Here is a 25,046-nt window from a genome sequence, read left to right on the forward strand (position 1 = left end):
ATTGCAGGTCCCAGCCCAGCACACAAGCACCTGCATGCCAGCTGGGGGAGGGATGCATAACGTGACGTGTAACGTGACGCATCATGTGATGTGCCCCCGCAATGTGGGGGGCAAGTCAGCCTTTGGTAGGAACTCTGTATATTGTTTTCTACAGCTGTTCAATGTAGGCACTACATCATGTTATTGTTGCATGTGCATTAGACTTTCAGTTTCAGTGTGCTGCTTCCTATCATACATAGGAAGGAGTGTTTGTACATCCATCTGCGGTAACAGTATGCCTCCATTTACAGCAACCAAGTGCTTCTCTTTGCTGGTATGCTATGCAGCAACAAAACAGGCCTAAAACATTCAATGCAGTGCTGGCCTGAGTAGAGAGACATGGAATGAGTGTATAGCAGAGCTTTGCCTTTGTAGCAAGCAGTGCTCTTAAGACCACAGAAGGGTCATTAACCATGAGTCTTGATGTAAGAGACTCAGAGGTAATTGATAAGCATAGCTGACAGCAAACATGGGAAGGTCAGTGGTTATGTGCACCAATTACTAGAGCTAGCTGCAGACACAGCTATGACGAGTCTCCCACACGTCAGAAACAGCAAGTGGCAGAGTGTCCTTAATGTGAGCCACTCACCCTTATTATTCAGCCAGAAAGTTATCATGACTCATATGTACTGTACAGCAACTAGCTAACCAGCCATCTAACACTTCCTTATGGACTATAGAGGGATGGCCCTTGAGTCAGAGAAGGCATGAGAGATGTCTGTCCCTCCCCAGCAAGAATTCATTCCACTTTCTCCCAGAACTGTCTGCATTTTAGGGTGCATAGAACTCAATGAGACTAGCTTCTAAGCAGGAACACATAAGATTGCACTCTTTATTATTATTATTATTATTATTATTATTATTATTATTATTATTATTGGGTTACATCCAGTGCTGTCATTCCACTTGCTCAATGCAACTTCCCCATTCTCTCCTCTGTCCTGCAACTCACTGTGCATCCTCAGATTCTGCTCTAGAGGGTTGGGGATCCCTCAAAACTAGATTTGGCAGGGTCTTGGGCAGAGGAGAGCAACAGGGAAGTCCCACTGTGCACAGTGTTGGATACAACCCAAATTTTTAGTTGAGTTTTGTTATTAATCAATGAAACAAAAACAAACTACTATAACCTCTGAATGGAAAATGAAAGGAGTGGGTAAGCATTCCTAGGTTGTGTTCATTTTCAGTTCACCGGGGTGTCATAAAATGCTTTTACATTCAGCTAGGGATAGAATTCAGTACAGGTTTGGCATCAGTTGGTGGGGTGGGGTGGGGGTGAGGTGGCATTGCTCACCCAGCTTGCCAACATGGAGGCTGCTGCTGGTAAACATGAGGGAGAGGGATTAGGTGGAGGCAGAGGAGCCAGCTCCTGGAAGCCAAGGTCACTTCAGCCCCGCCAATAAAATATTTGAGGGGGCCACCCCTCCCAAGTTGCTGGGCATTGCCATTCAAATGATGTGTATGTGCCACATCTTGTGATCAATTATACAGGGCAGGGCCATTTTATTCAAGTTGGCACCTCTGAATGGAAGGGAGTTTGGTGTGGTGCGGGCACAGTGGTGGAGCCAATCCAATGCTCCTGCCCCTACGCCCGTATCATGCCAGCTTCCTTGACATCTTGCCCATCGCCTTCTCAGATCTCTGCTTTGGGATGCCATGTGAACAAGGGCTCCCCCTACCCTGCTCAGCCCCACCAACTGCTGCTGCTTCCTGTATAGTTCAGTAAGTATAATACTGAACTCTTAGACACATGTATAATTTATATATATTCTGGAGTCCTTACCATCCATTTTATTCTGAATTTTAAAAATACATACATGTGTGGAAATACAGGCAACCACCCCACCCCCATTTACGCGGAGGTTATGTTCCAAGACAACATGCATTTAAGTGAAATTGCATGTGTGTATTTGAAACACCACTGAAAACGCCTGAAAACACCCTGTACCACCACCACACACCCCTTTTTGATGTTTTTGTTTTGTTTTGGATCACTCCCAAGTTTGAAGTGATGCGTGTGTTGGGGGTCACACACATATTGAACATTTGTAAATGAGTAGCCGTGTTGGTCTGCCATAGTCAAAACAAAAAAATTCCTTCCAGTAGCACCTTAAAGACCAACTAAGTTAGTTCTTGGTATGAGCTTTCATGTGCATGCACACTTCTTCAGAAGAAGTGTATCTGAAGAAGTGTGCATGCACACGAAAGCTCATACCAAGAACTACGGTAACTTAGTTGGTCTTTAAGGTGCTACTGGAAGGAAAAATTTTTATTTGTAAATGAGGGGTTACCTGTACTATAGTTCTGAATCCATACATTTCTAAATTCTTAAAGACTTGCTATTTTCTATAAATAGAAAAGGCAACAACATGCTCTTCTTCTCTCTTTTTTAAAAAATGCAGTGCTTAAAAAGAAACCTTATTGAGACTGACTTTCGGCAAAGGATACAAACTTCTAAAGAGAGCGATAATTGCTTTTCACCCTCCCACGTTGCAGAGCTGTCATACAAATGTTTCACCACTCAGTACCAAACTCAGTATGGGATGGGTTGAGAATTTATGCCAAATTATCGTTATAACACTTTAACCCTGCAAACTGTCCCATGAACCAGAAGGGGTATCCTGTCCATTGCGGGCAATTTTGAAGTGACCACACTTTCAATTTTTAGGACACCGCTTCTGCTGCCAAGGAGGCGGCATTCCAGCATGCAGTGTTGCCATTTGTCTTCCTTGCTCCTGGGTGGAGAAGCCAAGAGAGCAGCAACTCTTGGAAGAGTGCCCCGAAGCCCACCTTATTTGGTGAGAGACAGGGAGCAGCAGCAGAAGTGAGGTGCAGTGGTTGGAGCCAGGAGGCAGCGATTCCCATTTTGCCTCAGGTGGCGAAATGGGATGGGTAATTGTGGCCAAGCTATCTAAATTCAAGTAAGGTCATAGCTGGCATAAAAGTTAAAGCTGATAAAAGGCACTTGAAGCCACAGAGAGGCTACCTAAGTCTTTAATTAATGATGGTGCAGGATAAATAAGCAGTTCCAGATTGCAAACTTGATGCTTTAGGGAGAGTCCAACCACATCTAGAACAGACTGGGCATTGTTTGGTTGATAAACCAAAAGTACCTCCATCTTGTCTGGATTGACATAAGTTTATTGCTGCACCCAAGTATTGGTTCAGAACAGCCATTTAGTAAAGTGGTATGGAAAAGAAATAAAGATTCAATCCAGATAGACTGCATTGTAGCTTCCATAGCCACACTTCTACAGTACATTGTCAGGCACTAGAGAGACAGAGCTCATTTTTTTTTGCTTTATTTTGTTGCCGTTGATGAATGGAGCATCAAGCAAAGTGCTTAGGTTGTAGGAACAATCATAGCTTATAGTGGCAGAACATATGGTTCCATGTTCAATCCATGGGAAATCTCCAATCAAACTGACTTCGATAACAGAACTGGAAAAGCAAAATAGGAATGGGTTTGGTACAAGGAAACCATTTCATTATAGGAGTCTGGATCAACTGGACTATACTTCTGATGACCCTTCCAGACTTTTGATTCTAACCAAGCCAAAGAACAAGGATTTCACTTCAGTGTCATTTAAAATCCAAGTGCAACAAACATATACTTTTGAATTCTGTACCACACTTCTCCTCTGATGTGGAGAATGTTACCATGGCAATCCAAGAACTGAGACTGGCTTGCTCTGTCACTGTTCCTTAATTGTTTATTGCATTTTAAAATAAGAGACAGCAAACAGAGGCACAAACACAGAATAATGGCAAACCTTAAAATAGCAAATCTATAAGTTTAGGCGTCATTCAAATGACCTTTCAGAAGAAGAAGGTGGTGCTAAGTGAAGAATTAGCAGGCAGCTGATGCGCCATGCAAATAAAAGAGGCTCAACTCTCCCAAGAGGAGGTTCTTTCATTGCAGAAGGGAATCAAAAAAAGTAAGTGACGCAGAGGAAGGCATGTAAGGGTGGCAACAAATTACAGCAAAAGATGGAAAAGACTGGGGTTGTGTATACATTAGTGGTTAAAAATGCAGCAACATTCTTTTCCTCCACTGTGTGCTGAGATGCATCACATGTTGCTGTACACACCACACAGTGATAAAATATGGCACACAAAATATATAGGAAGAACAAAAGACTGCATCAAGGATATGTGGTGTTTGATGTAGAGAATTCAATGGAACTGTGACAAGACGAAATGTTGCAGCAAGAATCAAAATAAATAAGGTGGGTATCTAGCAGCAACCTTAGTCATGGTGTATGCTATTTGCTTACACACTGATCTTGTGTGTATTGCTTTTATAATAATAATAATAATAATAATAATAATAATAATAAAAAAAAACAACAAACAAGCAAACCTGGGCCAGTTAAGCTAACATGTATTTCCTATGAAGGAACAATGCATGAGATTTTCTAAAAGCTCCCAGGTGCACCATATTTAAATGCTTGAATCTAATGAGTCACTTAATTCTTTGCACATCTGCCCTGCAGGAAGTGGTCTTCTCACCCATGCAGTGGTGCTAGCAAATTAACTGTACCTATAACAGTATGTTGTTTGTACAGTAGTCCAGAGGGAATGAACCCCACACAACTATTTTCTGATGTCTTTATTCATCTTGGATCCTAAATTAATGATAAGCCTTCCTGCAAAGAGTGGTAGTTGCTAGGGAGACTGCCTAGGGATATAAAGTTGGTAGGTGTAGCCATCAAAAGCAAAGGCAGTGCAAGCCATGGAATAACTGAACAACATGCAAATCAATGCAGAAATAAACACAGAGCAAGCAGGGTGATGCCTTTACAAGATCAAATGACTCTCAAAATGCCATAAGTGGGCTGTTCAGTTAAAACTCCTTCCGGCCTTGAAAAACAAATTCATGACTTTACTTTTATTCTGACCGGTTTTTTGCTTATGTGTTCAACATTCAGTATTATAGCCAGTTATTCCCCTACACTTTTAACAGCACTATTCTATACATGTCGGCCCAATTGAGTTAACCGCAAAGAAAGTGGATATAGGATTGCAGCCTAAACATATTTTTTAACACTTATCTCAGTATTTTTTTACAACACTTCTGTTAGGCAGAGGAAGCTAAGAAGCAGAGACGCACCTGAGGTCATTGATTAGCGTCATCCCAGGTAGGGAAAGCAAAGCATAACAAAATTAATCATCTTACATTTTTGTGCGGGATTATTATTTGAATGCAAATATTAAAATATATTCACTTTATATTTGTTGTAGCACTGAGAACAAGAAGGGGACAAGGACTTCTAGACAGGGGGAGATGGCAACTTTTGAGAATCCTAACAAGATAGACAAGTACAGGGAGAAGAAAGGCTGCAGTAAAAGGCCAATCTGCATCTTCATAACTCTGATGCATAAACTATGCATCATAGTGTGTTCCTTTGTGTCACAGCTGATGCAATTCTCTGTTTTGCACAAATTGGTCCCTTAGTGCCAGATTGCATTCAACCTTTGCCCCATAAGCCTGCTGAGTACATGGACCCAGGAAAAGGCTTCATTCCCTTTGTAATATAGAGGGCTGAAAACCATGTCCATACACAGCTAACAATGGGCATTTCATTTTTAAGAGAAAATTTTTAAACCAACAAAGCAGACAACGCCCCATCTCTTCATCAGAGGTTTTACAGCCAACGTCTCAAGACTCATATGTCTTTGTCTGTTGTGGCAGCCTCTTGAGATTCCACCTAGCCCTGCTCTACTTTAAGCAGGTCTATGGCAAATACACACGCCTTTGCTATTAAATAATGCAGGGAGCTTTGTGAATTTGCTTACACTTTTCTGATTTTGTGCACTGAATTCCATATATACCAACTGTTTTATTGTGTAATGAATTTTTGCTTGTTCTGAGTCTTTTGTTCTCTTTCATTAATGACCCTCCTCTGCCCTGCCCCCTAAAAATCAAGTGCTGCAGGGAAATATTTACAATTTTACAAGCCTTTATTGTTTTTTATTTTAGCTGAATTTTCTTCCTAAGCTAAAAAAAGCACCAAAACTGTTTAAGCTCTCCCTCTAGAACAGAGGATTACCAGTCTCCCTGGTTGCATTAGTTGCCCTCTGTTGCTCCTTCTCCAACTATACTATATCGTTTTAAAGATAGGGTGAGAGAAACTGAATACTGTGACTGAAAGAACACTACAGCTAGTTCCTTGTTAAAGCCATGCTAAAGGAGGCTTTATTAATTATTATTATTATTATTATTATTATTATTACACCCTTCATCTCAAAATCTCAGGGCGGGTCACAGTTAAAATAAAAGCAATACAATAACCCCCCTCCCACAAACAAATTTAAAAGGCTGTAGAATATTCATCAGCCTTATAAAACAAAAAAATACAAATTAACATACAACACTTAAGCACAATTTAAAACAACTCCACCCTGCTAAATAAACAACACCCAACCAAGTTAAAAGCCCATCCCCATTAAAACCATAATTTTAGCACAAGGGGGCTGGTACTTGGTCCGCACCCTCATTCCACCCTTGAAGCACCTCCCCCAAAGAGATCCCCCCCTTTGGTGTCTCCCCTTCAGGGGCGGCCTCTCTGGGGGCAGGGGTGGCCCCCCCAGGACAGGCAGGCTTTATAGAGCTGTTCCAGCAACTGATGCACACCTATCTGGGGCAGCAGGTGTCTGCCAAGGGTACTGGCAAGGGTACTGGTCCCTGCCCTACCCACACAGTTTCATCAAACACCAGATCTCCATGCTTTTTTTAAAAAACCAAACAAAGAGATGAGTTTCAAAACCTTCTTGTGGTGTGGCACGTGGGTTTGCAGTTCAAAGGGGTGAGGAATCAAGAACTCACCAGGGAATGCCCAAACCCATGGGTGGTAAAGTAGCACGTTGAATCTCAGCCTTTTATTTGGACTTGAGCCTCAACTGTGAATGTGAATTATATAATGGAATAATGATCTTCAGTGTCTTGTTTTCAGTGCCTTCTATAATCATTTTCTTTTTAAAAAATATAAACTGGGCATTTGCCCCAATAAAGCTCAGAAGATAAGAGCTGGTATCTTTCCAAAGATTCATTTGAGCATCTGAATCACTGTACAGCTGAAGTTGAAAGACCACATACACAAAAAGGAGCACATGCACAGGATATTAGTATGAAGAAATCAAGAGAAGACAAACAGGACAAATTCAGAAATAGTCTCTGATTTATAATATTCCCAGAAATACCATTAAGGGTCTCAGCTGTTCTCCACAAAGCAGCCAGCAGTTCTGCTTGATTGAAGCAGTGGGAAACAGTACATTCATACAACAAATCAGCTAATTACCAAAATGTCAGCAATTGCATGCTTTATGCAGATGGTCTCCAGCAGAGCTTCCCAGAGAGCTATTTCAAGATAACCCATAACTCAGGGCTAACATAAAGCAAAAGACACACACTTCTATATGCCAGTACCAAACAGCATATTTAAGCCGCAACAGTATCACTCCCCCTAATAGCGAAGTCAAATGGTGGGTACCAACAGGATTGTAGCAAAAATAGAATTCTTGGAAAACAAAATGGAGTATTAGCATACTTGGGGAAACCTCAAGGTTTGCCAAAATACAATTTATTTTAATGAAAGGGCTGAAAAATCTGAAATAAGCCGATGAGTACAAAGTATGCTCAGGATTTAGATTCTACATTATAGAGTGTCTGTTGGAAAAGAAAAATGGGAAATCAGGGGTGAGGAGTGGAATGTCATTCTTGGTGGGAACTACTAATTGGCCAATTGTTTCTATAAGCTAGAATAGCCCCAGTAATTAAGACCCATTGTCTCTGGATAGATTCTATAAGATTTGAAATGGATATCCAGGTGATAGTTACTTAAGGGTAGGATATAAAAGAGGGCTATTCCTTATTTGTATAAATGTATATATAATAAAAAGGGAAGGCTGTTGTCATACAACAGTTTGCTTTGTCACCAACAGGCAGTGCTGTGAACTACAGCATGATAGCAGCCTTCAGAAAATTGCTGGGGTGGATAAGAAGGGCAGTGAAGTGTGAGACAGAGGAGGGCAGCACAGGTGAGCCATGGAAGAACAATTGCAGGGGAAAGGGGAGTTGTTTGGCAAGCTCTAACGGGAGGTTGGGTTATCTCTAAGGAAAAGGGTGGGTTTGGCAAAGTGTTTTGGAAGGAGGTTGGTGGGGGTGAGGATAGGTGAGGTTGGCAAGAGGAGTGAAGTGAGCAGGGGCCCAGCCTTTAGTACTTGTATTATTTGTGTAGAAAGGGGAAATGCAGCAGGTGCCATTTTCCTCACATTTGTGTGACAAGTGGTGGTTGTCAAATTCTCTCTCTCTCTCTCTCTCTCTCTCTCTCTCTCTCTCACACACACACACACACACACACACACACTACATCCAAAAGGCGCAGGGCCCCTGTCTTCCTTTGCATCTGTTCACCCTACTTAGAGGTAGCATCTAGATGTCTTTGGCAGTGTGCTGCTTATTGGCCTGTGTCCTGTTACAAACCTCTTTCAAGTCTTGAAGCAAATCCAGCACAGCTCACTAGAAATCAAAAGCTGCTTCCTTCTCTGATTGTTATTGTAAATGGCACTCTCACAAACCACCCATTGAAATAGAGTGTCTTTTTAGCATCTCTTCAAAAGCTAAATCATTAAACGATGGAGGGGGTACCAGCATATTTAGTATTAAGCACTTTGGAGAGCTTTAGTGAAGCAGATCCTAAATTAATGTGGATTATTTTGTGATTTCTTTTTTTTAAAAAAATGTAGCCTTATATTGACATTTTTCTCCAAGTGATATAAAGGGGAAGTGAGACAGCCAAGTGAGCAGAGCCTCATTTTTCCACTTGGCTGTGTGCTCAGCTGTGCCCTTTGTTACTGAGCAGCATCACCTAATATTTCAGATATGAAGCTACTAGGATAGTATCTCATAGAGACTGGCAAACAAGAAAATGTTACAGCTGTTGAAAGACCCTTAGGCATGATCTCTGCAGCAAATCTACACATTCAAGAAAATAACAGGTGGATACAAACTAATGAACAGCTAATATAGAGACCCATTCTAAAATTGGTGACAAGCTTATCATATATTTGCTCCCACTTTATTAGAATGACATTTTGCAACATGCAGTTATCTGGTAGCTGCAGTCTTCGATGCTGCTACAGTCACATGCTGGTAAACCCCCCTAAATAATGAAATACTAAATGAATGTGGATGATTGTGAGGATGTTAAAAACCAAATTTGAAAAGTATAGATTAGGGATAAGGATTTTATATCCTCCCTTCCTCCAAAGGAGCCCAGGGCAGCAATAAATAAGAGATATAAAACACTCTCTCTCTCTCTCTCTCTCTCTCTCTCTATATATATATACACATACACACACACACACACACACACACACACACACACTTAAAACACCTAAAAAATAATTCCAATACAGATGCAGACTAAGCCTCAGTTTCAAAAGTGTTTGGTGGATGCAATAATGGAATACTGATTGGTAGTTTTTTGCAAAATATGCTGGGATTTAGGATATGTAAAATAAATCATGGGAAGAGAAGAAGGGAAGTCATTGATATCTTAAGGATGTAAAATGACTATCTGAAATTGTAAAACAGAAAATTTAATGAGAGAGAGAGAGAGAGAGAGAGAGAGAGAGAGAGAGAAGTCTCCGCTTCAAAGCAGCACCCTGTGAAAGGTCAGAGTTTGGCACCCTTGCACCTCTCACCTTTCGTTTTGCTCAGTTCACTATGTCATAGTTGTGACACCCTGTGGCACCCAGTGTGATGGAACCAGTCGTGCTGCTTTAAATCTGCATCTGTTTAAAAGATTTATTGAAAGAGAAATCTATCTTCAGAAATGGCTCCTATCTAATATCCAAGGGCAGGGAATTTCAAAGAGCAGGTGCCACAACACTAAAGGCCCAATTCCTACATTGTGTAGAATGGCAATAACTGTAGGAGGCCCTCACCTGAAGAGCACAGTCATCAATGGAACAAGTCCCATTATTCTTGACCATTGGCCATACTGACAGTAGTGGAACCCAGTAACATCTGTTGGACCCTAGGTTCCCCATCTCCAACAGAGAAACAGGTATTTAGAGTCAAGAAATTGAAAACACCAAGTGGTAAACAATCTTCCACTTACCAATGTGATGCATATATTCCATGAACTATCAAACCAGGCCAGTGATGTGGAAAAGGACATAATTGTTCTTGTTCTGAATTTCTTTAAAAGTTTATCTACCTGTGTAGTCTATTTGAATTCTTGTATATTTCAGATTGATGGATATTTGTGACATTGGACCATCACATAGCTACGTTTTTCTTATTTGAGAAAAATATATTTTTAAAGGCTTCTGGCATGCACATTTTAAGACAGATGCACATATACTTTGGAAGTCAAGTATAATTCCCCAAACTACCACACATACCCCAAAATACCACATACTCTGCCCAGATTCATGCTAATACCCTTGTTGCAAACCTGCATACATCTAACTCTGGTTTGTTGTTCTTTTCTTTCCAGTAGCTATAAATGCTGCAATATATGTCTTAAGGAAAGATAGCAGTGGCTGATTTGGTGGGGGCCTGTAAATTAAATGTTCTTTTCACTCTGAGAGTAGAAGCACAAAGCACAAAGTGTATCTGATAAAAATCACAACGTATAACTGGCTTAGCGCTGCACATATTGTGACAAATTTGCTGTCCAGTGACTATGAATGGATGTGCTTTTGCCTTCAAGTAACTATAAATCGGAGTACAGAAATTTTGTTTTTGTTTTTTTAATGTATTTTTTATTAAAGAGTTATTGGTTTACAAAAGTATGTGCAATGTCTCTTTTTTCAAGTTACATTTTCTACATGTCAATTTCATTTGCTGAGACATTAGTGTTACATTAGGAAGAAAAGTGGGGAAATGGTGGAAAGGGCCATGATGGGTGGGAGTCGGGTCAGGTGGCTATATTTGTATTTTACTTAATATATGCATGGGGTTTTGCGTCAGCATTGTTTGTGCAGGTTCTCTTCTGTTTCTTTGTTGTTGAGAGAAGTTGGGGTTGGCCTAGGCCAGGGGTCTGCAACCTGCGGCTCCGGAGCCGCATGTGGCTCTTTTACACCTTTGCCACGGCTCCGGGGCGGATACTAGCGAGGGGGGGGAGGCGCATTGTGCGCCCCGACACTCCCCACTGTGGCGGGCGCTGTACTGGCTGTGACGTCGCATGGGGGCGGTGCGTGCGTTAGTCACACACCGTCCGGACGTCACCTTCCTGCCCGCCCGCTACATTGTAAGGGGCATGTACGCTGGTCACTGCATTGAAAGGGGGCATGTACGCTGGTCACTGTTTTGAAGGGGAGTGAAGAACACACACACAAAAAAAGGTAACTTGTTAATTTAACGTTTATTTCTATGAGGAGGAGTAATTCTGAGGGGTCAAACAAAGAAATAATAAAAAGTGACAAAAAAGTTATTTTTATAATGACGAGTTTTGCGGCTCCCAGGTTTTTTTTCTTCAGAAATGGGTCCAAGTGGCTCTTTTTGTCTTAAAGGTTGCAGACCCCTGGCCTAGGCTGTGGTTGCTTGTTTGTGATTGGCTGTAGTGAACTTTGTTTTCATGTGTGATAGGGGTGGGTGGGTGTTTTTGAATCAGGTTAGCCATATTGATTTATATGCTGTTGGTGGATTCTTGTCGTTGTCTTTTTGGGCTGTGTATGTGATAAAGGGGAGCCATGCCAGGGTGAAGGCATCTTCCTCTATTTGTCCCCATGTCAGTTTCAGTTTATTGGTTAATTTTTCTAGTAAGGCTGTTTCCCATACTATTTTGGTACAGGTCTCTCCAGGGTCTGGTTAAGATGTTTCTGGCTGCTGAGAGTAGGTGAGTTATGAGTTCTTTGTGATGTGAGTGGGCATTATTGTCTTGGAAGATGTTTAGTAGGGCCAGTTCTGGGGTGATTTCTAATACTTGCTTAGTTATTTTACATTTGATAGAAACATTTTAAAATGTCTTAGTGGCTACAGATGGTCTCCTAAATGGATAATTCACCTGCAAGATTGGATCTGGCAGACTGAGAAAGAGTGGGTGGTATGTAACTAAAAAGTGCACTAACACAAGGATTAGCACTAGTGCAGCAGGATTGTCTCCCCCTCCCCATGCATGCCCTATTCCATCCTCATATTTGCTCCCCAAAACAGATTGGGGGTGGGAGGGGGGAAAGAGGAGGAAATTATTCTGCTGCACAAACTGAAGATTCGTCTTAGCACGCATTGCATACAACCCTGGGTAATTTTGAAAACACAGAACCAACTCAGGCATGGTGGGACCTTTATTTATATGTCCACCTCATTCACATACAAAGTGGAGTGGTGGTGGAAGATCTTAGTTTCACAATAAAAGGAGTGTGGGTAGAGAAATATTGAACCAACTCCCATCCCGCACCTAACCTCCCCTTCAGTCCGACACTCCAGCCATTTTTCTCTGCTCAGTTAGAGCCAGAATTGAGAAAAGTAGCTGGAGCAACCAACTGCAAGAATGCTATTGTGCCTCTGGAAGTAAAGCAATGCTCCTTTTTTCCTCTCAGGGAAGGCACAGCATGCACCAGAAAGAGACTGCCCCATGTGTGGCTCTTAAAAGGAAAAAACAAAAACAAAAGATGGACTGGGGGATGAAGGAAATTAAGACTGATTCTTGAAGCTGTTTGAAAATGCTGAATTGTGGTGTCCATTCCAGAAGTAACAGAGAAGAGTGAAGTTGCAGGGACACTGTGGTTGGTTGATGAGCTCTAGGGAGGGTGATTGTTCAATAGAAACAAAAGTGTGGTGCTGGGAACCAACATTCTGCATCTGGAGCCAAGAGGCAGAGCAACAGGAATGCAAAAGTATTTACACTTTCCTTTTACTAGTTGAACCAGACCATGGAAATAACATTTGGAAGCAGTGCTTTTTTCTAGAAAAATAGGTGCCGGTACACACCCTGAAGTTGTTACAGTAACAGTCAGATGGACAGGGTATGTATGAATGAATGAATGAATGAATGAATGAATAGTAGTAATAGTAAGTACCACACTTTCTAACAACAACAAAAAGGTGCCAGTACTGTATACCTTTGAGTACCTCCTGGGGAGCACCGCTTGGAAGAAAATGTGGCTGTGAAGTATCCCACTTATTTGATGGATTTAAAGGGGCAGAACTAACTTCTGGATTGTTGTGACCTAGTCCACAGTATCAAAAGAAAATACTTGTGGTCTGTGCTAGTGTGAGCCAACAATATTGGTCGGCTCCTATTCCTGCTCACTGTGAAGAACACCTAGAATTCTGCTCACTACAGCAGTTGGGGAAGTTGATAGGTGGAAAGACCAAAGGAGGAGCTCAGATAGGGGGAGAAATCACAGTTGCCACATGTGCAGCTCAATCAGAAGTTTTTAAAAAGGCAGAGCAAATATCTGGATTGTCATGAGACAACCAAAACTGCATGTTCAGAGACGTGAAATGGACTCTGCATGTAAACAAATACAACAACAGTACAAAAGGAATTTGTGATGGGTTTGCATAAAGAAAGCAAGGGTTCCTTCTGCTGGGACAGGAACCTTGTGGTGTCATTCTGGAAGACGTTGCCTGCAAGACTTAGGTATTCCACAAAATACATGAAGATCCCCAAGTGGAGTCTACTTGAAACTCACCAACATCGGACAACAGTTTCTTCCATTTCCAGTAGGATTATTTTGAGGGCCATAGACCTTTCTCTATTATGGCCCATACTCAGTTACATCTCAGCTTAAAAACTTTGTAAATAACGCTTTAGGGGACAGGGCAGCTTAAGTGCCCACTTGCCTATAGATGTGCACTCTTCACCACTTCTATGCATGTCCACTTTATGCTCAAGTTAAGCCATCAGTACACCAAGCCCCAACTCTTCAATGACATTTTCTGTCCCCATCCATGTTTCTTTATTTGCCTTCCTCAATTAAAAAATAAGAGGATTGAGCAATGTGTGACATTAAATCTGTTGTTTGTAAATATGTCAATGTTTGTTTGTTTAAAGTAGAACTGAAGTAGTGTCTGGGTGAAGAATCACAGCGCATGGGGATGCTTAACCTTTCTCCCACCCACAGGGAAGGGAAAGTTAGCCCTTCCATTCCCTGGCATGTTCCTGGAAAAAAAACTGTCTCACCTCTGTGCTGAAAACAGCAAAGGAGAAAAATCTCTCATTGATTCCAATTAAGTGTAAGGTAAAGGTCCAGTTGTGGCTGACTCTGGGGTTGTAGCGCTCATCTCGTTTTATTGGCCGAGGGAGCTGGCATACAGCTTCCGGGTCATGTGGCCAACATGACGAAGCTGCTTCTGGCAAACCAGAGCAGCGCACGAAAACACCATTTACCTTCCCACCGGAGCGGTAATATAATAATAACAATTTATTATTTATACCCCACCCATCTGGCTGAGTTTCCCCAGCCACCTATTTATCTACTTGCACTTTGATGTGCTTTCGAACTGCTAGGTTGGCAGGGGCAGGGACCGAGGAACAGGAGCTCACCCTATCGTGGGGATTCGAACCACCAACCTTCTGATTGGCAAGCCCTAGGCTCTGTGGTTTAACCCACAGCGCCACCTGCGTCCCCCCAATTAAGTGTAGTTTGTTTCTTATCCCTATTTGTAGCATGGGGATATTTTTTTCCCAGGGTCCTGGTGGTGGAGGAAAATATTAATCCTCTCCCCTCAGCATGCTGTTGTCCTAATCTTGATCAGACTTCCTGCACTTGTTTTGTTTTGTTTTTGTCCTGGCACTTTCCCTTGGAAAACCCTCGTTTTCCCACTGAATTGGAGCAAATGGCAATCTGCAGAAAATCTGATTGTCATTTGCTCTGATTCAGTGGTTAAATATGGCTTTTCCCAGGGAAAGCACCGTGGGGTGGGAGTGGAATATTCTTGTAGCTTTAAAGCATTGACCTGTGCCTCAAAACATGACACAAAAGAAATCTGGGTGAGCCCTTGGTGTATGTATGGGTGGGTGGGTGGGTGTGTACACACACAAACACACACACACACACACACCTTGAGGCATTTGACATCAAGTGTTGTTAGGCCTGAAGCAAACAGAACTGCTGAGCTGTTTGGAGTCCTTCAATTCAGTGAGACTCAAAAAGGAAAAAAAGGAAAAAGAACCAGCATTCATGTCCAGCTGAGGGGATTAGCTACTCATTTTGCTGCTTTGGTCTTCAATCACTGCTTTTGTCTTCTGGGCAATAGAAACCTCACTGTCAGCAGGTCTCTGGGTCATTGGCTCTGGGGTCACTGTAGGCTTCTATTAGCATGGAAACACCAACAGCAGCAGCACTGTTCAGAAAATAAGATATGCCCTTAAGAGGCTCATTGGGAGGGCAAGAGCCTTGCATCTCCCCGGTTCCTTCCTACTTGCTGTTTTATATTTGAATGTCTGTAAGAGCAGAACAGCGCATCACAAATAAAACACAGGGCTCCTATTTCTCATGTTTTCCTCATAAGGCAAACACAGGTGTGACGGGGCACCTTTGGGGAGAACTGGAAAGGGGTCAAAGTCTTAGTCAAGGTCATTGCTAGGCACTTAAAATACTCAGGGTGCAGGCCCATGACACAAATCTACATATACTTTATATGTAAAGATGCACATTTTCAACCAGCTTTCAGGGAGAATTCATTAAGGGCACGTTAATTAAGGTGGTCGGGACGCAGGTGGCGCTGTGGGTTAAAGCCTCAGCGCCTAGGACTTGCCGATCGAAAGGTCGGTGGTTCGAATCCCTGCGGCGGGGTGCGCTCCCGCTGCTCGGTCCCAGCGCCTGCCAACCTAGCAGTTCGAAAGCACCTCCGGGTGCAAGTAGATAAATAGGGACCGCTTACCAGCGGGAAGGTAAACGGCGTTTCCGTGTGCGGCTGTGGCTCGCCAGATGCAGCTTTGTCACGCTGGCCACGTGACCCGGAAGTGTCTCCGGACAGCGCTGGCCCCTGGCCTCTTGAGTGAGATGGGCGCACAACCCCAGAGTCTGTCAAGACTGGCCCGTACGGGCAGGGGTACCTTTACCTTTACCTTAATTAAGGTGGTGGGTGAAGTCTCACTGGTACTGTGTATTGCAGTATACCCAGCTGCCCTGCTAACAAAGCTTTTTTTTTTTTAATCAAAAAGTAAAAAAGGGCAAGAGTTGCTGGCCTTGGTGAAGAAGACCCACCACTCAGATCCCATGGGTAACACCTCCCAAACAATGCCTTTCCACCACCAAGCCACTTTTGCTGGCTGTTTGGTTCCAGATCTACATTTGTAAGATAAATGCAACTCCAGAACCATGGTGAAGATAAAGCGATTTAGGCTGCAATCCTAACCTCACTTACCTCAGACAAAACCCCATTGGATTCAATAGACAGAAGTAGTTATGTGTATGTGTGAAATAGCTGGTGGGGGTGGGGGGAAGTCTTCTCCAGGTCCTTCGCTTTCTACAAGTGTTGATCCCCAGCCCTCTCCCCTTTAATTCCCATGTAGGCAGCTCATGCAACTTAGCAATGCCCTCTCGGAGTACAAAGGAAAAGTTTTCCCCTTGGCAGCTTCTAGAATTCTGTGGAGGGAACATATGGGCTAGAGCCATGGTAAAGACTCAAAACATTAGACGGTCCCATGTGCCATGACCCTGAAATAAACCCCATTCCAGCTGCTTTTTCAGGAATAAATATTAATTTGGGAGTTATGACTACAGCATTTATGCAGTAAAGAGTAATTTTTTAAAAAAGTTTTTCCCCCCCCACAAAGAATTAGTATCACCCTATCAGGCCATTTCAGAAAAGAAATGAAAAGACACAATTGTTTCTATCTAGTGGTTGGTGCATTGCTGAGATGGTTCTCTTTTTTCAATACGTTGCTGGTCTACAATTCAGATGCTCACATAGCAATATCAGATATTATGAGGGAAAGCAAATCCTTGGGGTAGACCTTGTCTGAAGCCTTCATAAGCAAAATTCTCTCTCTGTCCCCCCTCCCCTCCAAAGTGTACTCCCAGGTAAGTGGAGTTAGAAATGCAACCTAAGTGTTTCTATGTTCTGTAATGCAATTGTAAAACCTCAGTGACTAGCAAGTACAATTGCATTATCTCTTCCACATTCTTTCCTGGATTATTGACCAGAAATGACAGAAGTAATGTGAGAGACACTCAAACCCACTCTAAAGTGTCTTGCAGAAAAATATGCAATGATTACTCACTTGTGGTGTTTCCTGTCATCTGTATGATACATTTGGAGTCCTTGCCCATTTCTCGGGAGTTGAAAGGACGCACCCGCACTGCTACCTTTACAGAAGCTCCTGCCATCCTGATGGTTTGAAGGTTTTACTCCTCTTGCTAGGATTGTACTCCTGAAAATGCCCTGAAGAAACAAGAAAGAGATGTTAGGAACGGCAACCTGGCCGATGAATTCTGCACCAACTAAGGTTTCGAAACCGTCTTCAGAGGCAGCCCCACACATTGCAGTAATCTAACCTAGACAGTGCCAGAGCATAGACAACAGAAGTTAGGCTATCCTGGTCCAGATAGGGGCAGAGGTGATGGAAGTCTCTCCACATCACCAAGGCCACATGAGCCTCAAATGACAGCAATAGATCAAGAAGTACCCCAAGGTGCGCACCCAAACCTTCAGAATGAGTGTAACCCCATGAAAAGCAGGCCACCTCCCATACATCTGGTCTAGGAAACTGCCCACAAACAGTGCCTCAGTCTTATCTGGACTGAGCTTCAGTTTGTTGGCTCTCATTCCGTCCATTACTGACATATGATAACAGTTCAGAACATCTGCAGATGTTAAGGAGAAGGAGTGCTGTGTGTCATCAATATAGCTGACAATGTATTCCAAAGCTCCAGATGTTCCTACTTGCATGTAGATGTTAAATAGCATTGGGGGGGGGAATGAACTCTAAGGAACCTCACATGGAATGCTCCACAGGGCTGAAGAACAATCCCTAAGAACTACCCTCTGGAAACAACCATCCAAGTAGGACCACTGGCAGAGGAAGAGGAGTAAGGAGCATACCACCCCCGGCAGCGCGATCCTGGTGGGGTGCCATCGCTGCTGTTGCCCCCACCCGCGCTGGGCGCCACACCCCCACTGGCAGTGCACCACGCCCCCAGGACATGCGCCAGCCCCGCCCCCGCCTGCTCTCCGTCTCCTGGTGCTGGAGCATGAAGCTCTGCCACTGAGTAGGACTGGAACCACCACAAAGCAGTGCCACCCACTCCAAACTTGGAAAGCCACTCCAGAAGGATACCATGGTTGATTGTATGAAAAGCTGCTGGGAGGTCAAGGAGAATTAACAAGGGCACATTTCCCCTGTCTCTCTCCCAAGAGAGGTCATCTTATAGGGTGACGAAAGAAGTTTCTGTGCCAAAACTGGGCCTAAACCCCGATTGCCTTCTTGGTTGTCAGAAGATCTTAACTGCGATATGCTCTTAACTCTTAGTTTGGCCTTTGGTCCTGCACCCTGATTGCCCTTGGGTCCTGGCTCCTAGCTCCTGACTCTCTCCAGGCTGTTGCCTGTATCCCAGGCCAGTCTTAGGTCCTGATCAAACTGGACCATCACTGTGGATTAATGCTATTTTTTCGGCATGGAAAGTTTTGTAGGTTCTTATTTTTCATAGGATTCATTGCCTTCTAAATTTGACAGGGTTTATCCCTGTTGGGTGCATGAGAGCTGATAAGAACCCTGCCCCAAGGAAACTGATGCATATTTGAAATATAGCTAGTAATTTCTGTCAACTGGAGAAGCAAAAGGCCCATCAGAAAGCACTGGTTAATCCTGGTGGATCAAATTAATTTAGCAAGGCTTACTTAAACAAGATTTTCCTTAATCTGTGGCACTATCTACTTTGCCACATGACCTTCCTTTTTCTGCAGAGAACCCGACCACCTGACAGCTGGCCATTTCCTTGCCTAAAATTCAAAAGGATTATTGAGAAAGAAGGCAGCAGCTTTTGCTCTGCTTTCAGACAATGCAAGTAAAGAGACAGATAGTGCCCCCTGCCATGTATTTGTTTTATGGTAAGTTTTGAGAAAGACAGGCTGTGTGGGAATAACTGTCACATCACAAGACATCAGAACTAGTTCCCATGAGATGATTCCCTAGTAAAGTTGTACAGTATATGCAGGCCTGGATCTTTGACTTGATTTCTCCTCAAACTCATTGGTTACCCCCCAGCTTAAGGTGATGCCATCGTATTCCACAGTGAACAGAGGCTGCTCAAAGGGAAGGAGGACATTTTGGAAAATTCAAAACCAGTTTGAGTGGGATCTCCCCTCATGTTTTCTGCTTCCACTCTCCATAACTGGTATAAAATCACATCAGCCAGGCTTCACTATACATCTGAGTAAGAGAGCTAAGCCTCCTGGACCCACCCTAGTTTATTTTCAGTATAAATAATTCAGTGAGCTAAGTGCAGTGCTCAGCTCAGCACAGTCACAGCCCTCAGCTACATCTAGGATTCTCTCCTTACTGGCGGAAGATACTAAGCACCAGAGAAACCACAGCGGAATTGAGAGGGAATGTCAGATGAAAAACCCCACCCCCGGCTGCCCTTTTTAGTGCTTTTCTTCAGTGTGATCTGCCAACTGGAATATTTGCTCTGCAACAAACTCAATAGCTGCTCCAGATTTGCATAACTTTATTGTATTTCATTTCATTTTAGTCATTTTAATATTTGTTAAGAGAAACAATCTTTCCTTTTTAAAGGGGTATGTTGTGATTTGTCAGGGAAATTCAGCATTCTAAGTTTCCTCATGTTATAGTTTATACATATATGTCCAAGTTAATTTCTATTTCTGTAATCTTGTTTTACATTTATATTCTCAAAAGCCTTGTTCTGCAATGGTCCAATGGCTAGATAAAAATAACTGAATCTGATCAGAACAGCTGCTGCTCTTTTCTATATAGTCACAGCCCTGCGATGTATAAACATCTACAATTGCTCACTTTTTATGAGGCATCCACACAACACCATCATTTATCCATTCTCATCTTGTATTTTCCTTGTGGTTCTTCATTCTTTTCTCAGACCATGGAAACGTCACTTCCAGACAACCCCTTTATTGAGCATTTGTCTTGATATGTTTGTGTAGAGGTTATACAATTTCCCAATAGTTGATTGCCATCCTTCAATTTCTAGTGCATTTTCCCATCACTTTCCTTACTGCAAAAAGCAAATTTATTGTACCACAGCACTTTAATTCTGCAAACCAGGATTTGCTGGTATGCCATTGAATTCCTTCCATAAAATAGTGACATTCTGGAAGTGACCAAAGCGTGGCTCCACACACACACACACAATCACTCCACATACAATCAATGCTATTACCCCCGTTGGTTAAATTGGCCCTACTGCTAAAACATTGAATATTTCAACTCAAAGGGACAATATTTTCATTATATTCACATGGGAGCACATTTTTCCTCCCTGTACTAATAAAACGGCTTTCTGCTACTACAGCTTAGGCTGTATGTGAAAAAATGAGTGCTGGAGCCACACACAGAATGCAGTTATTAAGTGATAGCCTCAAAACTGCCCCATCTAAACATCACACAATATTAAAAAGATTGTCAGCAGTGTGCATGTCTGAAATTGTGAGAACTGGACGGAAATTAGTTTTTGCAGATGCAAGTCACCAAGCAGATATTAAAGATGAACATAAGCAGTCAGTATCTGCCTTAGTTGTTTGTCTGTTCATTGCTCATTTCTGCTCATACCCAAGAGCTGTCTGAAAGTCAGGAGCTGTGGAAATGGGCATATTGAATGAGAAGACTTCGATATTATGGTGGGAAAACACGTTTTCTAACCCCATATTTCCTTCCTAATGCTTCGCTAGGTGGGGTGGCAGGGATGGAGATTTACAGGGGAGAACTGGCAGGTGAACCAGAGCGCTCGACCTTTCTCTTGAACACTCAATGGTTTTGTTCAGTCCACATTTTTAAGCAAACCGACCAGAATATCACTTCCCAAACTAATTCATGGATCAGAACAGTTATCCTTTGGCTTTAGCACTCCTCCACATTATGTAATATTATTTGGCTCAAGAAATGCACCACAACATTTATCGAAAAATGCATATTTTAGCCAAAATATATTTAAAACAATGAAAATATTTATGTGGTTTTTAAAGTAATGATTGCAGATTGATTTAGAAATGGAACAAAATGGAAATCATGAATGAACGTATGTGAAATAGATCAGAAATGGATTCCATCTCTACTCCTGCAAATGTCGCCCCCCTGGCACGCCATTTAAGAGCCCAACTGGGGTGGGCTGAAGTTACCATAGGGCAGGGAAAAGACACCCCTCCCTCCTACCTGCCAGTTCTTCCCTGCAAGTTGTCCAATCCCTGTGTTTGCATTACAGTGGTACCTCGGGTTACATACGCTTCAGGTTACATACTCCGCTAACCCAGAAATAGTACCTCGGGTTAAGAACTTTGCTTCAGGATGAGAACAGAAATCATGCTCCGGCAGCACTGCAGCAGTGGGAGGGCCCCATTAGCTAAAGTGGTGCTCCAGGTTAAAAACAGTTTCAGGTTAAGAACGGACCTCCGGAACGAATTAAGTACTTAACCCGAGGTACCACTGTACTGTAACAAATGCATATTTGCTCAAATAATACATAGCTCCACCTGAAAACACAGTTTGCTGCACTGCTGATTGTATGATTTGTGCTACACCAGAAATGCATGAGCTGAAGGAGTAAAGGAAGAAAGAGATGCAAAACTGCACACAATGTTCCTGGAGAGTACATCAACTGAACTGTGTTTTCTGCTAGGCTCACTAATCTCTTAGTGTGCCAAAATGGACAAGCAGAGACACCATAGCCCCCAGATGGCTTGTGGCTATTAAGAGTGCTTACTTTAACAGCCAGAAAACACCCCCATCTGTAAATGTCTCGAATGCTGCCTCTATATTGAAGATCCATGTATTTAGTTCTATCTTACATTTATGAGTTTCTTAAGAACACTCTCCCAAAACCCTTTGTAATTTTCATATAATACATTTTCTTTAACTAATAGATTTTTACTAATATATTGATACTCTGCCTTTCTGAAAATAAAAAAAAATCAACTAGGGCAGCTTACTTATATAATAAACTACAAAAACATGATAAGCAACCCCAAATTAGAATACTTTTAAAATGGTAGATGCCATATAAAAAGGGATTGGGGAGGCATGTTTAAATAAAGATGCTTTAGACTTGCTACAGCTTCTGCTTGAAAATAAAGGTTACCCTTATTAATTCACAAGAATGCGGCTTCCAGAATGCAGAACAGAAGCTGTGTGTTTCCCAGGAGAGCCAATGCAACAACAGCCTTTTTTAAAGGAACAGAATACTTCAAAATGGCGAAGAGAGTGGGTGAGGGAGGGGGCCAGACCTCATTAACAAGTCAAAGGCATCCGAGTCCAAGATACGTCAGCAACATTGCACTTACTGCATAGGAGCGATACTAATATACATCACACAGTGATCTGGCTCTGGTTTTAACGGTTGGAATCCTACCTACAAATTGCAAACTCTTTCTCCAAGTGTGGATCCTTATGCAGCTATAATGGCATCATCAGTGGGCTCGGGGCAATCCTACGGTTTGCAAAAGTACCAAAAAAAAGGGGGAGGAGAGACAAAAATAAAGATGAGGGGGACAGGAAAATACCCAGCAATAAATGAGCTTACTTGGTAGGCACAGAATGCTGACTGTCAGGATAAATGAAACTGAAAACTAAGAGAAATGGAGTGTCCTAGAAAAGAGCATGGCTGGCTGGATGACTGGTACCCTGAATAGCAATACAGTGGTACCTCAGGTTACAGACTCCACTAACCCAGAAATAGTACCTCCGGTTAAGAACTTTGCAGCGGGAGGCCCCATTAGCTAAAGTGGTGCTTCAGGTTAAGAACAGTTTCAGGTTAAGAATGGACCTCCAGAACGAATTAAGTTCTTAACCCGAGGTACAACTGTACTTCACACTCCAGCATTTTCTTGCCGATCCCACATGTCATTTACTGGAGCTATGTTTGTGCGAGGTGTTCTGTTGTTTGGCTTAATGAGACAGTGCTAGGAGTGCCTCTTGACTGATGTAATTCTTCTAGAGACTAAGGTGACAATTTCTTGGTCTCACAGGGAATTTCATCCAACTTAGCCAATGTGCACTACAGTGCATCACCCTCTCAGTTCCAGCCCACTGAACATGACAACCAAACCTTGAGCGTTGGGAGCAGTTTGTTCCCTCATTCGCCAAACCAAAAACAGTAAATAGATACCATAAAAGTTCACCCTCCGCCTGAAATTCAAAACACAGAAAACAAAACTAACAAAGAAGCAGAGATGTTAAAAGAATACCCATGAAGGAGCCATAGTAATTAGTAATTAAGATAATCACATGCATTTCTAATAGGGCTGTCTCAGTTCCCAACACAGCAAAGCTGTTACTCTGCTAAAAAGGTTTTGGAGTGAGTGAAGCATTTGTCTGTGGTACAGAGCAGGCTTCTGAAATATACCTAATCAACAGCCTGAATTTGCTGCCCTCTGGACTGCAGCCCCAAGATAGGATAGGTGGATATACGAGGTGCCTTCCCAAAACTTTCAGTTATTATTTTTAAAATGTAGTTTTCCAACCAACCAATGTTTACAAAAATGCATAAATCTGGTGAAAGAAAGTGCACATAAAATGAATATATAATTGAAAATAACATGCAAAAAATGCATTATATTAGAAGAAACTGCATACAGATCTGCATCCAAAATATGTTAATTAGAATAAATTTGCACTAAAATACTGAAGAATTTTCATGAGGATATTTTAAAAATCCTCATATTGCTGCAAAAATGCAGAAAAGCAAATTTAAGAATGGAAGAATGAGAAACTGAGAAAACCAAAATTGAGAGATCTTTCCATCCCTACTCAGAAATAAGGCCCACAGTGGAGCTTATTTCCCATTAAGTGTGTTCAGGATTACAGTCAAACTCGCTTTAGCATATTAGACTACCTATATTTAGATTCTGATTCATTTTGCAATGAGTTGATAGCCCCCCACACATAACATGCACCCTGCATCAGGGATGGGGGATCCTATGGCCCTCCAGATGTTGCTAGACTACAACTCCCATCATCCCTGACCTCTGAGCATGTGCCTGGGGCTGATGGGAGTTGTAATCCAACAACAGCTGGAGGGCCACAGGTTCCCCATCTCTGTCATATGCATTTGGCCTGCTCCCCACATAATTTCCACTATAATCCTGTTTGGAACCATTCAGAGTAGGTGAATTTGACTGTCAAATATTCTGCCATTGATTGAAGTAATATTATAATTAAGAATTTCCAGAAGACAAAAGTTGCAACAGTAAAGTTGCATAACACCAATGCACTGCTGGCATTTTGTGTCTCTATCTTAGAAAGGACTACAATGCATTTATGTCAGGCAACAAAGAGTTGACTCCCATTTTGCCTTTGTTCTTCAAATGACACACATTTTACTTATTTACTTTAAATATTTATAAGCCTGCCTTCACGCAGCAAATTCTAATTTCCTTGCTGGTTTGGAACTTCCTTAGTTTGTTGTACACATCCTGCTTCAGCAGTCATATATTCAAACAATCATATGCCCCCGTCTGAGGTTTTTTTTTAAAAAAAGTGGGGAAGGCAATTTTTGTTTTTAAGCTGAAAACCAGCTTTAGGTGTGCGATGATTAGGTGTCCCTGTTTGTGTCTTCCCTCCAGCCATCTTGATCAATAGTTATTCTCCTTTATATTCACTGTATTCTTTTAAATACTTCACAAAATTTTCCTTTTCATAAACTTTGTTCATCTTTCAACTGTCTACAAAATTGCTTGCTTTTATTTATTTAATTTCATTTATGAATTAATCATGTCCCATAAAGCACGCCAAAGCGATTTAACAATAAAGACAGTGACAATAATGACATATACAATTTCAAGTCCAATACAGATGCAGACTAGGATAAAAATCTCCACTTAAAAGGTTTGCTGAGAAAGGAAGGTCTTCAAA

General features: G+C 42.2%; 1 protein-coding gene across 20 annotated transcripts in view; it reads right to left on the minus strand.

Moving 5' to 3' along the window:
* Positions 1-25,046, minus strand: part of KIF1A (kinesin family member 1A) — a 111,688-nt gene that overhangs the window by 80,250 nt on the left and 6,392 nt on the right. For all 20 annotated transcript variants that reach the window (XM_083741764.1, XM_083741762.1, XM_083741760.1 and 17 more), the window contains exon 2: positions 17,229-17,389. In XM_083741764.1, the coding sequence (XP_083597890.1) occupies positions 17,229-17,334 (106 nt within the window). In that variant the 5' untranslated portion in view covers positions 17,335-17,389. The remainder of the gene's footprint in view (positions 1-17,228; positions 17,390-25,046) is intronic.

The sequence above is a fragment of the Podarcis gaigeae genome (assembly GCF_964106915.1).
Source record: "Podarcis gaigeae genome assembly, chromosome: 5".
Classification (NCBI taxonomy): Eukaryota; Metazoa; Chordata; class Lepidosauria; order Squamata; family Lacertidae; genus Podarcis; species Podarcis gaigeae.